The 15,906-nt window shown below is 56.8% G+C and overlaps 2 protein-coding genes across 4 annotated transcripts; both read right to left on the bottom strand.

Moving 5' to 3' along the window:
* Window positions 1-15: 15 nt before the first annotated feature.
* Window positions 16-4,689, bottom strand: NEIL1 (nei like DNA glycosylase 1). Its single transcript, XM_064157301.1, has 9 exons — window positions 4,100-4,689; window positions 3,859-3,978; window positions 3,654-3,732; window positions 2,506-2,605; window positions 2,272-2,396; window positions 1,829-1,856; window positions 1,324-1,385; window positions 964-1,165; window positions 16-802 (listed from the first exon to the last, which is right to left on the bottom strand). The coding sequence occupies exons 1-9, from the start codon at window positions 4,516-4,518 to the stop codon at window positions 783-785; spliced, it is 1,155 nt and encodes a 384-aa protein (XP_064013371.1). The 5' UTR covers window positions 4,519-4,689; the 3' UTR covers window positions 16-782.
* A 70-nt stretch (window positions 4,690-4,759) lies between these two features.
* Window positions 4,760-6,565, bottom strand: COMMD4 (COMM domain containing 4). 3 transcript variants are annotated; one of them, XM_064157305.1, is made up of 8 exons: window positions 6,314-6,565; window positions 6,165-6,236; window positions 6,013-6,078; window positions 5,799-5,838; window positions 5,592-5,711; window positions 5,290-5,370; window positions 5,019-5,195; window positions 4,760-4,942 (listed from the first exon to the last, which is right to left on the bottom strand). In XM_064157305.1, exons 1-8 carry the CDS (start codon window positions 6,314-6,316, stop codon window positions 4,902-4,904), a joined length of 600 nt encoding a protein of 199 aa, XP_064013375.1. In that variant the 5' UTR covers window positions 6,317-6,565; the 3' UTR covers window positions 4,760-4,901. The 3 variants fall into 3 exon arrangements, with proteins under 3 accessions (XP_064013375.1, XP_064013372.1, XP_064013373.1); XM_064157302.1 differs by lacking the exon at window positions 5,290-5,370 and having other exon boundaries at window positions 6,314-6,417; XM_064157303.1 differs by lacking the exons at window positions 5,019-5,195; window positions 5,290-5,370 and having other exon boundaries at window positions 6,314-6,418.
* Window positions 6,566-15,906: the final 9,341 nt, after the last annotated feature.

Genomic DNA, 15,906 nt, shown 5'->3' with positions numbered 1-15,906 from the left:
CAGCTGTTTTTTTGTACCTCATTTCCACATATCTGCACTGGTTGTGTGTTTGCAGTGGTGCCCAGTGACAGGTGAAGGGGCAGTGGGCACAAACTTGAGCACAAGGAGTGCAGGAACTTCTTTTAAGGGTGGCAGAGCACTGGAGCAGGCTGCCCAGAGAGATGGTGGAATTTCCATCTCTGGAGACCCCCAAAAGCCACCTGAGCATGGTCCTGTATCTCTAAGTGATCCTGCTTTGTTCAGGGCGCTTGGACTTCATGATCCCTGGAGGTCCCTTCCAACCCCTGTTATTCTGTTATCTGCCTCCTTTTTGGGGCTGTTGTAGCTGCTGCTGTCTTTGTGTCTTCCTCAGCAGGATCTGGCTCCTGGGGCTGGGGCAAACAAAACTTACCTTTATTTTCTGGGGGTGGAAGTGGAGGCCCATGTGGGTTGCCCTTAGCAGGTGTGGGTTGCCCTTAGCAGGTGTGCAGTGATTTCTACACAAAATACTTTATTAGCCAGCTAAAAACAGCCAGGCAGCAAAGGGGAGAGGGGAAGGAAGAGGGAATCCCACTTTTAGGCAGAGGGAGGGTCAGAGTCCAGCACAACATGTGGCCTTTATCCCCCTCAAATGCCTGGGGACAGCAGGAAGGTAGATCAGCCCCATCACCAAGCACAGCTCCTCCCCATGCTGCAGCAGCAGGCAGGTGTGAGCATAGGGATAGAGTGGCCCCATGCCTGCCCAGCAGTAACCCAGGCCCTAGCCCAGGCCCTCCTGAGTTGTTACCATGGGTGCTGAGCACTCAGACGGCAGGAGCTGCACCTGGAAGATGGAGAGGGAAAGGCTAAGTCAGAGGGTGCCTGGTTCTGCCCCACAAAGCTCCTGTCCTGCCTCCTGGCACCCCTGTGGTTCTCCTGGCACAAAGGAGCACTCCCACAGCCCCTGCCTGTGCGTTTGGAAGCCATGGGGGCTGCCAGCCTCACCTCTGCCCCTGCGTGTTGCTGCCCGGAGCCTCCTTTTGGCCTGAGGCTCAGACAAAGCCACAGCAGCAGTCTCTTTCCTCCTGCCACGAGCACGTCCCTTCCTTGGCCCACCAGCCTCCTCTTCCTCCTTCTCCTCCTTCTTGGCTGACTTTGGAGGCTTTGCTGCAGCCCTGGGGTGCCCTTTTGAGGTGCGTCTGGTGACCTTGGTGGACATCAGAGTTGGAGTTTAGCAGCAGCAGTGTGCTTGGACTGCCAGATGATGAGAAACTCCAGGTGGGAGCCCCACTGTGAATTGCTCTGAGCAAGAGGCACAGGACAGGCTCTAGACCCAGCAGGAGCCACAACCACAAAGCTCTTTACCTTGGGGGTCAGAGCCTGGGGATCTGCCTTCAGCTGAGTGCGCTTCTTGTGAGGCTTCTGCCCTGTGGGAGGAGAGGAGCCCAGGTTAGGTGGGGTGAGGAGAGGATGAGGCAGAGCACCTGGAGGCTGCAGCACCTTCAGGGACAATGTCCTAGCAGATGGCTGAGCTGACGGCTGAGGAATTGGCACTGGGCTGGATAAATGGACCCCTCAAGAGGGGGGAGATTCCCTTCCCTGACCAAAAACTGCTCAGTTCAGGCTCTCAACCTGGCCAGCAAGCAAGGGTTGTGAGGCACAAAAGGTGCCCCGGCAGGCAGCTGTGTTGGTGGGAAGCCTTGGGCACAGCAGGCTTTGTCCTTCATTGCCACCAGCCATCACAGGCCCCTCAGCTCTCCAAGGAGAGCAGCTTTGCTCCTGCCTTTGCCCCAGAAAAGCAGGCTGCTCCCCAGGCTGCAGCCCTCCCAGGGCTAGAGCGAGTCACGCAGGGAGGAGAGCAGACACTCACCTTTGGGAGCCATGGGGCCAGGCTCTCCCTGCAAGGAAGGGGACAGAGCATTGGCTGGGGTACAGTCACTCTGCAGGTAGAGGCAGCAGAATCCATCCACCCCACAGCCGAGACAGCCACAGGGACATGGCCACGTTTCCCAGGAAGCCAGGGGGCATTGGGCTGGCTCTGCCTGCCTTGTGCCTCAAGGACTCTCCTGCCAGCCCCTGCTCCTTCTGCACAGCTCCACCACGGGGCTCAGGAGGGAGGAGCAGGGCGGCCAGACCACTCTTCCTTGGCCAGTTGACCACCACGCAGGGGGCCCTTGTCCCATGTCTGGTGGACAGAAAGACCTCCAACAACACAACGTAACGCTGGGGGTTCTTAGGAAGCAGAAAATGGGCTGGTGGCATCTTAGAGGAGCAGCTGGGGGGCACTGAGCCTCAGTGACTCCAGGCTCCTACCTGGAACCACATGGTCCTGCCGTTGTGGTCACGCAGGCAGCTCATGCCAGGCACCAAGTAACACTGCAGCCAGCTCTTGAAGGCTGCGTAGTTGTCTGCGTCATCTGGGTCGAAGAGGTTCTTCTCTGGGAAGGGAGAGAGGAGAAGCAGAGAGGAACCAGTTACCCTGGTGTTAGGAGTGCAAAGCCCAGGCCTCCCACCTCATCCTCAGCCCTTCCGGGCCTGTCGCCTCACCTGCTGCAACGACCTCCATGGGCACAGTGTGGCACAGCTCCAGGAGATCTGGGTTCTCCCGCTTCAGCTTCAGCTTCTTGCTGAGTGTCAGGGAAGAATTCTGCAGCCGTGGAGAAGGGAAGTCATCTGCTAGCCCCCATCCCAGCCTCCTCAGGCTCTCCCCTCCCAAAAAACTCCCTCCTGAGGCTCAGCTGCCACCCTTCCCCGCCACATGCCAGCCCTGAGATCACTCCTTTGTAGACTTCCACTGATACATCTGCACATTCCCCACAGCCACAAAGGCATGAACTGCTGTGAGCGTGTGGCACCACTCCCACTTTGTAAAAGCAGTCCTCAACCTCACGTTTTCTTATCAGCCCTCTTTAAAAAAGCCTCTTCCTCTCCCTCGAGGCTGCGAGCTGGGCCCTGGGCTCTACCCGCAGCCTTCCCCAGAGACGTCCAGCTCACAAGGTCTTTGTTTCCTTCGTTCTCCTTCCTCTTCACCTGCCCCAAACACACCAGGAGACTTCCTGACAGCAGCAGCTGGGTGCAGCCAGCGCGCAGGCCTGTGCCCAGGCAGCTGTCACGGCTCATCACTGCACACCTGAGGTCAGACAGCTGCTCCGCCCCGTTCGCCGCTCCGCTGGCAGGGCAGATGTGCCCAGACAGGGATGTTCGTGGCAAAGGGCAGCAAAATGCTTGAGGAGAAGGAGCCCACACAGCAAGCATTGTGGTTGTGAAAGGAAAATGCCTGCCCTGGGGTTAGGAAAGGCTCAGAGCAGTGAACAGCTGCTGGCAGCAGGGTGAAGAGGGAGGGTGTGAGCACTGCAAAGGCTTGTTGGGGATGTTCTGCCTGATCAGAGCAAGGAACCAAACAAACTGCACAGGCCCTGAGCACTGGGCTGGAAGAAGCCTAAAACAGCAGCCCTAAACCAGAGCTTCACGCCCAGCTAAGCCCGAAGCAGAGCCAAAGCTGGGCAGCTGGCTGAGTCCAGACTGAAGGCTAGAAGCAACTGGCTCAGTGATGCTTCTCAGCTCAGTCCAGCTCCCTGTGCAGAAGGCAAGAGGTTCCAGGGAGCTTCCGAGCTGTCCCAGACAAATCCCTGCCCTGCCACATGGCTGGAAACCTGCCCCTTTCCCAGCCTGCCAAAGCATCAGCTGTTCCCCACCTTCTTCCTCCTCTCCTGCTCCTGCTCCTTCAGGGCCTCCAGCACAGTCCGAGCCTTTTCAAAGGGAGGGATCTTCAACCTGAGAGAGTCCATCCGTTACAAGCCTGCGCTCTCAGTTCTGGTTCTTGCCCCTCTCTGTGAGCTGTCAAACCCCGGGGACCAAACCTCCGCGGCAGGTCAGCAGGTGCTCAACCCCCACCTTTACCTGTACAGGATCTCAGCTCGGAGGTAATTCCCAATTCCATTGAAGAACTTCTGGTTTAAGAGGGCTTCGCAGATGGGCTTGTCGAAAGCCTTGTCGGCCAGGTTCCTCAGCACGTTCTCCCTGCAGCAGCACAGGGGGCACTGCGGGAAATGCTACTGCCGCGCAGCAGAAGCAGCCGGAGCAGAGCCTGGGGGTCCTCCGCCGTGGCCCAGCCGCGGCGGGCAGGGTGCGGGACGCTCACCTGAAGGCCTGGTACTCGGTGAGCACGCAGGGCCCGCGGTCCGGCTGCCAGGCGTCACCCAGCCGCCACGACCCGAAGCGGCGCACATCGACGAAGCAGAGAGCGCGGGGTGGGCTCTCGCCGGTGAGGAAGCGGAGGTGGGCATGGCGGGGGAGCTCGGCGGCGGGGCACAACCGGAACGATCCCGACATGCCGAAGCGGAAGACGAGGTGCAGGGACTCGCCGGGGGCCACTGGGCTCAGCGTCAGCCGCAGCTCCTTGCCCCGGGAAGTGGCGGCGATGCGGTAGGCCTCGCTGGCGAAGGGCACCTCCGGGCCCCTGCCCACCGCCGAGCGCTCTATACCGCCCGAGAACACCAGCCCGCCGCACGCCTCGTTGATGTACCGCCCGGCCAGGTGCAGCTCCGGGCACTCGGGCATCGCTCCGACCGCACCGGGAGCGGCACCGGCAGCGGCACAAGCAGGGGACGGGACGGGACGGGAAGGGACAGCCCAGCCCAGCCCGCACGGGCTCGGCTCAGCTCTGCCCACCGGCTGCGCGGCGCACGCCGGGAGCTGTAGTCCGTCCGCGTTGCCACGGCGACGGCCCCGCCACGGCCCGCAAAGCGCCGCCGAGCCCGGCGCGTCGGCGCTGCGCGGAGAAACGAGCGCGACACAGCTCTGCTCGTTCAGCGTTGCCTTTATTAGACCTTATCCCCGCGGGACGTCTTCACCACGGGTGGGGCGCGCTGCTCCCGCTTTCCCCCTCCTCACTGAGGCCTGCTTCTAGCCCGCAGTGCAGCGTCGGTGGTCGCTCTGTCTCCTCAGAGGAGGGTGTTCATCAGGGCCTGGGCCTGTTTCAGCTCTGAGGAGAGAGGGACGAGGCGGTGAGGCAGCTGCTGCTGCACCGCCCAGGGTCAGGGTCTCTCCTTTGGCCTCACCTGACAGCAGCACACGGAACTTGTCGGCAGAGAGGGTCACGGGCACGGCTGCCGTCCCCCCACGCACCCTGTCCTGCACGTTGAAGGTCAGGTGCACAAGGGGCTCGTTGACATCCTGCAGCTCACTGGAGCTGAGGATGTAATCCACCCGCCAGCACACCGAGCCCAGCCGGCTCACTGCGGTGGGCAGATGGGCAGCATCAGCACCCTGGCACACCAGGGAGGGATGAACAGCCCCAGCTGCCCAACCTCCCCGTGCCACCGCACTCACATCTTAGGCTGCAAGCCTTCAGCCTGTCCTGGAGGGAGCTCTGCTTCTCCTCGTAGGACCGGCATAACCCACTGGCGTGCTCTGCCCAGGAGGAGAGACAAGAAACCCACCTGCTTACACCGGCCCTGACCCAGCTAAACCCTGGTGAAACCCCACGGAGTGTGCAGAGAGTGGTGGCAGAGGACACAAGGGCTGCCAGGCTGTATCTGGGCATGAAGGCAGCAGCACCCGGGGCTGCCAGCTCAGCCCTGCCACATCCTAGCAGGTCTGGCCTGCAGCAACACCCTGATGGTCTCCCCCACCTTTGGGCAGCCCCAGCTGCTGCAGCTCGCTCGACAGGGACTCGCTGTCCACGTTGTGTTTGGCTGCACTGGAGAGGATGAAGCTGAGGACAGCGATGGTTGCCTTCACGTCCCCCGACTCTGTGGGCAGCATAGAAGGCCTGCTGGCTCCTGCCAAATGGCTGCCCACTCCCTGACCTCAGAGGGGTCTGGAGCAGCGGCACTCACCTAACTTGGCATCCGAGGTCAGCTTCAGGATCTTCTCATACTGCGGGAGGGCAGAGTGGGGCCATCAGAGCCAAACAGCCCCTTGAGGCATTCACCACTGACAATGCCGCTAATTATCCCTTTCTTAGTACTAATAATGTTTAACAGCCTAACTGTGCAGCTATGCCCTCCTAACGCCCGGCCCCATCCTGCCGACCCCGAGGGGCTCACTCACCTCGATGGCCTCCCCCAGCAGGTCCCGCAGCACCTGGGCGCAGATCAGCTTCAGCTTCACCGAGGACTGCGTGGGGAGAGGGAGGGTGAGCAGCGCGGCCGGGGCGCGCATGGGGGCCGGGCAGGGGCACGCAGGCGGCGCGGGCACTTAACGATTTTGGCCAGGGTGCTGATCTCGGCTAAGACCCAGTCGGGGCAGTCCAGATCCCCGCAGAAGCGGAACCGCTGCGGCAAGAAGGCGAGGTCAGAGCCCGCAGCGGACTCGCTGCGCCTCACCCCCCTGCCGCCACTTCGCGCCCTACCATGTCGCCGCCGTTCCCCGCGCCTCGGGGCCGCTGCGGAACGCCCTCCCCTTTCCGGGCGAGCGGGAGGGACTCGGGTCGGGCGGAAGGAAGTGGCCGGCAGCGGGAAGGGGCCGGGCCAGGGCCGGGAGCGGGAAGGAGCCGGGTGAAGAGCGGCGTGTAGGTGTTGGGCGGCGGCGGCTGCAGCTGCGGGGCTGGGGCCGGCGAGGAGGCGGGATTGGCCGCCACGAGCACGGGTAAGGGGGAACCGGGGTCTCAGAGGGAATACCGGCTGCGAGAGAGCCGGATGGGTGGAGGAGTGGCGGCTGTGGACTCCGCGGGGGCTCCTTGACGCGATTCCCACCTTCCAGGGGCGGCTGCGGGGTGCGGGCTGGGCCCAGTCTGGGAGCCGCGGTTTGAGCAGCACACTGGGGCCGTATTCTGCTCGTATCTGCCCGACGAGGCAGGCTCTGGCTCAGACCGAGCTCTGACCTTGTTCTGCACTGCCTCTGGCCCGGCCCTAATCGACGTGATTTTGGCTCCAATCTTACAGGTTTTATTTCAGCCCCATCCCCATCCATGCAGAGTTTCACTCCAGCCCCAGGCTCTGAGTTTCAACCCAGTCCTCCACTGTCTATTCCAACTCCAGACCACCAGCTATATTGGAGACACATCTCTACAGTCTTCATTTCTCAGCTCCGTGAACTCTACTGAGGCAGTCCTCAGCACTAGCTCCATCCCTTTTGTTGGTGGTTCTTAGGGATTTCAGCTCTAGCTCTCCATGATTTTAGCTCTAAACCCTGCACTTCAGCCCCAACTCTACAAATTCTACATAAGCCCCAGTTTGCACTCAAGCCCATAGTGATTTCAGCCCAGCCCTCCAATTGATTCCAACCCCAGACCCATCCCTACACTCCATTACTCAGTTTCATGAACTCTCTTGATGCTCTGCTCAGCACCAGCTCCAGACCTACATTTGGTATTTCACCTCTTGCACTTAGTGATTTCAGCTCTTGCCCTCAGTGATTTCAGCTCTTGCCGTTAGTGATTCCAGCTCTTCCCTCAGTGATTTCAGCTCTAAACCCTCTACTTCAGCCCAAACTCCACAGCTCCCAGCTCACCAGTCCTTCCCTTCCAGCCCTACGTTTGTGTTTCAGCACAGCCCTCCACTTTATTCCAACCCCAGGCCCAGCAGCTTTATTGCAGCCCCATCCCCAGTCTTTATTGCTCAGGAACATGTGCTCTGTCGATGCTCAGCTCAAGCATCAGCTCCAGACCTACATTTGGTTTTTCAGCTCTAGCTCACAGTGATTTCAGCTCTAAACCCTACACTTCAGATCCAACTCTACAGCTTTTCAATAAGCCCCAGCCCTGCAGTGTTTCTCAAGCCCCTGTACTCTGCTGATGCTCTCCTCAGCACCAGCTCCAGCCCCACATTTGGTATTTCACCTCTTGCCCTCAGTGATTTCAGCTCTTGCCCACAGTGATTTCAGCTCTAGCCCATAGTGAATTCAGCTGTAGCCCACAGTGATTTCGGCTATCGCCCATAGTGATTTCAGCTCTTGCCCATAGTGATTTCAGCTCTAAACCCTGTGCTTCAGCCCCAGCTCTACAGTTTTTACAATACCTCCACTCCCAGCTCACCAGTCCTTCCCCTCCCGCCCTAGGTTCTGTGTTTCAGCACAGCCCTCCACTTTATTCCAACCCCAGCCCCAGCAGCTTTATTGCAGCCCCATGCCCAGTCTTTATTGCTCAGGAACATGTGCTCTGTTGATGCTCTCCTCAGCAGCAGCTCCCACTCTTCGTGATTTCAGCTCCCGCTCCTCGTGATTTCAGCTGCAGCTCTTCATATCTTCTGCAACTCTTTGTGATTTCAGCTCCTTCCTTTAGTGATTTCAGCTCTAAACCCTACACTTCAGATCTAACTACATCTTTTACGTAAGCCCCAGCTCTCCAGTTACTCAAGGCCTTGTGCTGTTGATACTCTCATCAGCACCACCTCCAACCCTAAATTTAGTATTTCAGCTGTAGCCCACAGTGATTTCAGCTCTTGCCCTTATTTATTTCAGCTCTAGCCCATAGTGATTTCAACTCCTGCCCATAGTGAATTCAGCTGTAGCCCACAGTGATTTCAGCTCTAGCACTCAGTGATTCCAGCTCTCTAAACCCTATGCTTGAGACCCAACTCCACAGCTTTTACAGTACCTCCACTCCCAGCTCACCAGTCCTTCCCCTCCAGCCCTAGGTTCTGTGTTTCTGCACAGCCCTCCACTTCATTCCAACCCCAGCCCCAGCAGCTTTATTGCAGCCCCATCCCCAGTCTTTATTGCTCAGGAACATGTGCTCTGTTGATGCTCTCTTCAGCAGCAGCTCCACTCTTCGTGATTTCAGCTGCAGCTCTTCATATCTTTTCCAACTCTTTGTGGTTTCTGCTCTAAACCCTACACTTCAGCTCTAACTACAGCTTTTACATAAGCCCCAGCACTATTGTTACTCATGACCTTCTGCTCTGTTGATACTCTCCTCAGAACCACCTCCAACCCTAAATTTAGTATTTCATCTCCAGCCCTCAGTGATTTCAGCTCTTGCCCTTAGTGATTTCAGCTCTTGCCTTTAGTGATTTCAGCTCTATCCCACAGTGATTTCAGCTCTTACCCTCAGTGATTTCAGCTCTAGCCCACTGATTTCAGCTCTTTCCCTCAGTGAATCCAGCTCTAAACCCTACACTTCATCTCTAACTCTACAGCTTTTACATAAGCCCCAGCCCACAAGTGTTTCTCAAGCCCCTGTGCTCTGTTGATGCTCTCATCAGCATCACCTCCAGCTCTAAGTTTGGTTTTTCAGCTCTAGCCCACACTGATTTCAGCTCTTGCCGTTAATGATTTCAGCTCTTGCCCTTAGTGATTTCACCTCTTGCCCTTAGGGATTTCAGCTCTTGCCCTTAGTGATTTCAGCTCTATCCCACAGTGATTTCAGCTCTTTCCCTTAGTGATTTCAGCTCTTGCCCATAGTGATTTCAGCTCTTGCCCACAGTGGTTTCAGCCCTAGCCTACAGTGATTTCAGCTCTTGCCCACAGTGGTTTCAGCCCTAGCCTACAGTGATTTCAGCTCTAGCCCACAGTGATTTCAGCTCTTGCCCTTAGTGATTTCAGCTCTTGCCGTTAATGATTTCAGCTCTTGCCCTTAGTGATTTCAGCTCTTGCCCATAGTGGTTTCAGCCCTAGCCTACAGTGATTTCAGCTCTTGCCCTCAGTGATTTCAGCTCTTGCCCTCAGTGATTTCAGCTCTAGCACTCAGTGATTCCAGCTCTAAACCCTATGCTTCAGCCACAACTCTACAGCTTTTACAATACCTCCACTCCCAGCTCACCAGTTCTTCCCCTCCAGCCCTAGGTTCTATGTTTCAGCACTGCCCTCCACTTTATTCCAACCCCATCCCCAGCAGCTTTATTGCAGTCCCATCCCCAGTCTTTATTGCTCAGGAACATGTGCTCTCTTGATGCTCTCTTCAGCAGCAGCTCCAGCTCTTCGTGATTTCAGCTCCAACTCTTCGTGATTTCAGCTCTTAGCCTTTAGTGATTTCAGCTCTAAACCCTACACTTCAGCTCTAACTCTGCAGCTTTTACATAAGCCCCAGCCCTCAAGTGTTTCTCAAGCCCCTGTGCTCTGTTGATGCTCTCATCAGCACCACCTCCAGCTCTAAGTTTGGTTTTTTAGCTCTAGCCCACAGTGATTTCAGCTCTTGCCCACAGTGATTTCAGCTCTTGCCCACAGTGATTTCAGCTCTATCCCACAGTGATTTCAGCTCTTTCCCTTAGTGATTTCAGCTCTAAACCCTATGCCTTCAACCCCAACTTTACAGCATTTGCATATACACCAGGCCTCACTAATTTCCCTTCCTCTTAATGACCTGTGTTTTTCAGCGCAGATTTCCACTTTATTCCAACCCCAGGCCCAGCAGCTTTATTGAAACCCCATCCCCAGTCTTTATTGCTCAGGAACATGTGCTCTCTTGATGCTCTCCTCAGCAGCAGGTCCAGTTCTTCCTGATTTCAGCTCTGTGCATTGTGTTTCTTCTAGCCCCATCCTCACAGGTTTTTATTCTGTCATTGATTTTAGCTTTAGCACTCAGTGACTTCAGCTCTAAACCCTACTGGTTAGCCGCAACTTTATGGCATGTTTAATATCTCCATACCCTGCCCTCCAGTATTTCCCCCCTCAGCTCCTAGGCTCTGTGTTTCAGCCAAGACCCCTTCAGTGTTTATTCCAATTGCAGCCCCACCAGTGTTGTTCGAGCCTCATCCATACACTCTGTTTCTCAGTGTCACGAGCTCTGTTGCTGCTCTCTTCAGCACCAGTTCCAGCCCTTCTGTTGGTAGTGTCTCCCAACTAGTACCCGCGGCCAAGAATTTGCCTGCCTCAGAAGTGACTTGCTGAACCCTCAGGGGTTTCTTCCATGTGCCCCTGGTCACAGCCCAGCACGTGGCTGTGGGATCATGATAGGACTGGCAGCTGCTGGAGCTCTTTCCAACCCTGTCCACAGGCCTGGCTCCTTGATCTGCCATGGGGATGTGGTCTTCCAGAAGCCTGCTCCAACCAGCCAGCAAGTTCTGGAGGTGCTGCTTCTCTCAGTTGGACCAGACAAGGCTTTGGCTGCTTCAAACTTCCAGGTGGACCCCTACTTTCTTGCTGTTGGAGGTGAGCTTCTCTTTGGGGGTCTGGGTACACAAGCTTCACCAGGTTGTGGCTCCTTGCCTGCAGTGTTGAGTAGAGTAGATCCAGATTCTTTGTGCAAAGGGAGGGTGAAGTGTCTTGGCTGGTGAGGTGACCAGCTTGAGATGCTCTGAAAGTACAGTTCTAGGAACAACCATGCCCTCCAACTCTGCCCAGCCTGGGGAACTGTAGACAGGCTGATCTGCTGAAGGTGCAGAGGACAGGGGAGGAGGTTTGTCTGGGAAGGGCATGGAGGCTGTCAAAGATGTCAGTGGTGGAAATGGGTGCTTGGCTGGCTGCCACCTGTGGCGTGTAGAAGACCTGTGTCCTGCAGGCTGGGCTAACACTGCTGTGCTCTGTCGCAGAGGCCACTCTGGAGCCCCCCAAGTCCCAGCCAGGCTTTCCAGAGTACGGAGTGGCCATCATTGTTGTGTGTGGCCTCTGCATCATTGCTGCTCCTGTTGCCATCCTGCTGGTAAGATGACATCTGTTGGGGCAAAGGTGCCCTGATGCCTGGGTGAAGGGAGCATGGAGCAGGGCACTGGTGTGGGGCTAGGCCTGGCTGCAGTGTCTGTGCTCCTCTCCCTAGTATCTGAGAACCAAGAGGCTTGGTCGGTGGGACAGACCAGTCCTCTGGGACAGAAGAGACCTTGAAGTAGGGACTCAGACCATGGAAATGGAAAACCAAGGATTCTGGGCATCCTCTGAGCAGGTAAGGGGGCTTCAGTCCTTGGAACTCATTTCTGTGCCTTGGAGCTGGAGCTCTGGGACACAGCTGGTGCTTGTGCAGGTTGCAGGTCCCTCTTGTAGCTGGTAATGATCCTGAGCAATGCCAGGAGTTGGAGACCTGCCTGGGAGGTGGGTCCAGTGACTTGTCTCACCCACAGGGGCCTGAGGATGTGCATGCCTGCTGTCAGGATGACTCTGTCTGAGAAGATAAGGCTGCTGGAGTGAAGAAATGGAGAGGGGTTTTGGGGAGAGATCTGCTCAGAAGATGCTCCTTGAGCTGCAGCTAAGTGCTCCTGGAGGAGGTGTAATAACTTTGTGTGTTTTGAACTTTTAATAAACTGTTTCTAGACTGCCAATCCCTGATGCAAGTGACCTCTACTTCTGCTCTAGGGGGGGTGCTAAGCTCTCATGCCCAGGGGGGCATCAATGAGCTGAGCTTGGTCTTCTCCAGCTCTTGATTAGCTTTTTGCTAATCAAGAGCGGGACCACATCCCACTCAAAGGGATTGCTCCAGGCCTCATCTAGCCTGGCCTTGAACACTTCCAGGGACAGGGCACATCCACGTCCTCCCTAGAACCCTGTTCCACTGTCTCCCTCCCCACCCTGAGGTCCCTTCCAAACCTGACAACTCTGATTCTCTGCTCTGACCCACCCAGGGCATGGATAAAGCTCTTTGTCCCACCACCAGCATCCTTTCTGGTGGGCAAGCTCAAAAATATTGCCTCTCCTCCTAGATTACATGACCTTATCAGAAGTTTCTTTCAGGCAGGAGTCTCCTGCCTAGGAAGGGTGGTTTTTAACATAACAGGGAGGCCAGTTTAGTCTAAGACAAGCCCACGGGCTCCAGCGCCGGTGCCCCGAGGACTCTCCAATACCCCCACCAAACCGCTGTTCCGGCCCCGCTCGCATTCTCGCCACCGTGCACGCAGCCTGCTGGCCTTCTCCGCCCATGTGGGCCCCTGCTCGGCGCCGCATGAACCTCCAGAACTCAGGACCCTGGCGATCACAGGCATCCTCACCCCGCTCGGGCCTCCCCGAAGGCCCTCTGGTCGCTGCCGCTCCAGCGGCAGAGCGCAGCTCGGGCTTGCCGAGGGCGGATTCTGGCCCCGCCAATCACCGCCCGCCTAGCGCGGCCCCGCCAATCACCGCCCGCCTAGCGCGGCCCCGCCAATCCCGGCCCCACCCCTCAGGCTCCGCCCCGCCCAATCAGGGCCCGACTCCGCGGTCCGCCGCTGCCGCCCTTCTGACAGCGCCACCTTCGTCCCGCTCAGGCCCCGCTCCTTCCGCCGGCAGCTCTCCGGGAGCGGGGGGACACGGAGGGATGGGACTCCCATGGCACGGGCAGCCGTGCTGCCGGAGTGCCGGCGGCAGGATCGGGGAACGTGGCGGGGCGGGCTGAAGAGACCAACTGGGTCTGGGCAGGAACGAGCTTGCTCTGCCGCACTGGGCTGAACCGAGATTGGTGGGGCGCGGCTGCGGGCGGGGATTAGCGGAGACAGCGAAGCCTCAACCTCGCCGGGCGGAAGACAGAACTCCGCCTCAGCTAGAAGCTCATCCCCGGGGCGGGGCTCCCTGGCTAAGCCCAACCCAACTCCTTCTCCCACAGGCGCCCGGCCCGGCCCCTTCTGCCACTTCCTTCCCGCGGTCCCAAACATGCCCTTTCCCGAGCTCCTCCCCAGGTTTAGCCACCGCCCCGTGGGAAGACGGGGACATCGGCTGCGGTAGTGACTGAACGGCTCCCTGTGCTGGAAACGGCACAGGCACGGAACTCGCCAAGTAAAGAGACAGGCCCACGAAGCGGCCAGCCCACGCCTGCAGTGCCTATGGCGGCAGAAGGCAGCCGGCGGCCCGCGGCGCCGCTTCCTCGAGCAGGGAGAGGGGCGGGGCCTCCACCCACCACAATAACGGGGCAGAGGCGGCAGCGCTGGATCAGCCAATGAGAGGCCGCGATTGCTACTGGGAGACGCCTACCGGAAGGGAGAAAGAGGCGCGCGCGCTAGCCACGCCCCTCCCCAGCGCCTATTTAAAGGCGGGCGGCGCGGACGAGCGCCAGTGTGGAGCGGCGCGCAAAGAAGACGGCGGCGGGAGCGCGGCGGTGAAGCCCTGTCAGAAAGGGCTCTGGTCCGCTCGGCCTGAGGCGCTGTCCGTGGTGCTCGGCCTGGAGCTGTGACCGAAGCTGAAGAGCCGACAGCGCCGGGGACTGCAGAAGGTACTGTCCCTGCCTCCGTCCCGTTTGGTCGTTCTGCAGCAGCTTGAGCGGCGTTAGAGCCGCGGGACGGGGGTGGGAAAGCGAAGCGTCCCCCTGGCCGCAGTGGCTGGAATGTGATGGTCTAAAAATAGTTCACGGGTTTAGTAACGCAACTACACAATCACTTTTATTTTGGTTTTGTTTTTGTGTTGTTTTTTATTTCTTTTCTTTTTGTTCTATTTTAAGTTCACTGATTTGTTTTTCTTACGTTATTTATTTTTATTTATGTCATTTACACACTGTTCATTGAAGCCAATACGGAGTAGTAGTGATGTGCAAAGCAGCTTCTGGGTTACCCTGGTGGCTGCTGTCCCACCTTTCCCCAATCACTCCCTGCCGTGTTCCAAGCACACACTTCCCTAGGCAACCATACCTTGCGCCGAATGTTCTGTAGGTAGGGGATATGTTCACAGAAATACTCAAAGGGAGAGGGAGCCGGTGGGCAAAGAGTTGAAATAAATTATAGGGCTGGTCTGAAATATAGACAAAAGAGCTTGAGGGGGAGACACTACCAACAGAAGGGCTGGAACTGGTGCTGAAGAGAGCAGCAACAGAGCTCGTGACACTGAGAAACAGAGTGTATGGATGGGGCTCGAATAACACTGGTGGGGCTGCATTTGGAATAAACACTGAAGGGGTCTTGGCTGAAACACAGAGCCTAGGAGCTGAGGGGGGAAATACTGGAGGGCAGGGTATGGAGCTATTAAACATGCCATAATGTTGTGGCTAACCAGTAGGGTTTAGAGCTGAAGTCACTGAGGGCTAAAGCTAAAATCAATGACAGAATAAAAACCTGTGAGGATGGGGCTAGAAGAAACACAATGCACAGAGCTGAAATCACAAAGAGCTGGAGCTGAAATCACGAAGAACTGGACCTGCTGCTGAGGAGAGCATCAAGAGAGCACATGTTCCTGAGCAATAAAGACTGGGGATGGGGCTGCAATAAAGCTGCTGGGCCTGGGGCTGGAATAAAGTGGAAATATGCACTGAAAAACACAGGTCATTAAGTGGAAAGGAAATTAGTGAGGCCTGGTGTATATGCAAATGCTGTAAAGTTGGGGTTGAAGGCATAGGGTTTAGAGCTGAAATCACTAAGGGCAAGAGCTGAAATCACTGTGTGCAAGAGCTGAAATCACTAAGGGCAAGAGCTGAAATTACTAAGGGCAAGAGCTGAAATCACTGTGGGCTAGAGCTGAAAAACCAAACTTAGAGCTGGAGGTGGTGCTGATGAGAGCATCAACAGAGCACAGGGGCTTGAGAAACACTTGAGGGCTGGGGCTTATGTAAAAGCTGTAGAGTTAGAGATGAAGTGTAGGGTTTAGAGCTGAAATCACTAAAGGCTAACAGCTGAAATCACGAAGAGTTGGAGCTGAAGTGCAGAGCGAGAGCTGAAATCACGAAGAGCTGGAGCTGAAATCATGAAGACCGCGGGAGCTGCTGCTGAGGAGAGCATCAACAGAGCACATGTTCCTGAGCAATAAAGACTGGGGATGGGACTGCAATAAAGCTGCTGGGGCTGGGGTTGGAATAAAGTGGAGGGCTATGCTGAAACACAGAACCTAGGGCTGGAGGGGAAGAACTGGTGAGCTGGGAGTGGAGGTATTGTAAAAGCTGTGGAGTTGGGGCTAAAGCATAGGGTTTAGAGCTGGAATCACTGAGGGCTAGAGCTGAAATCACTGTGGGCAAGAGCTGAAATCACTATGGGCAAGAGCTGAAATCACTAAGGGCAAGAGCTGAAATCACTGTGGGCTAGAGCTGAAATCACTGTGGGCTAGTGCTGAAACCACTATGGGCAAGAGCTGAAATCACTGTGGGCAAGAGCTGAAATCACTGTGGGCAAGAGCTGAAATCAGTATGGGCAAGAGCTGAAATCACTGTAGGCTAGAGCTGAAATCACTGTGGGCTAGAGCTGAAAAACCAAACTT

Source organism: Pogoniulus pusillus, chromosome 17 (genome assembly GCF_015220805.1).
Source record: "Pogoniulus pusillus isolate bPogPus1 chromosome 17, bPogPus1.pri, whole genome shotgun sequence".
In the NCBI taxonomy this organism is placed as follows: Eukaryota; Metazoa; Chordata; class Aves; order Piciformes; family Lybiidae; genus Pogoniulus; species Pogoniulus pusillus.
Note: the sequence above shows the minus strand (reverse complement) of the source record. Positions and strands in the feature narration are given on the sequence as shown.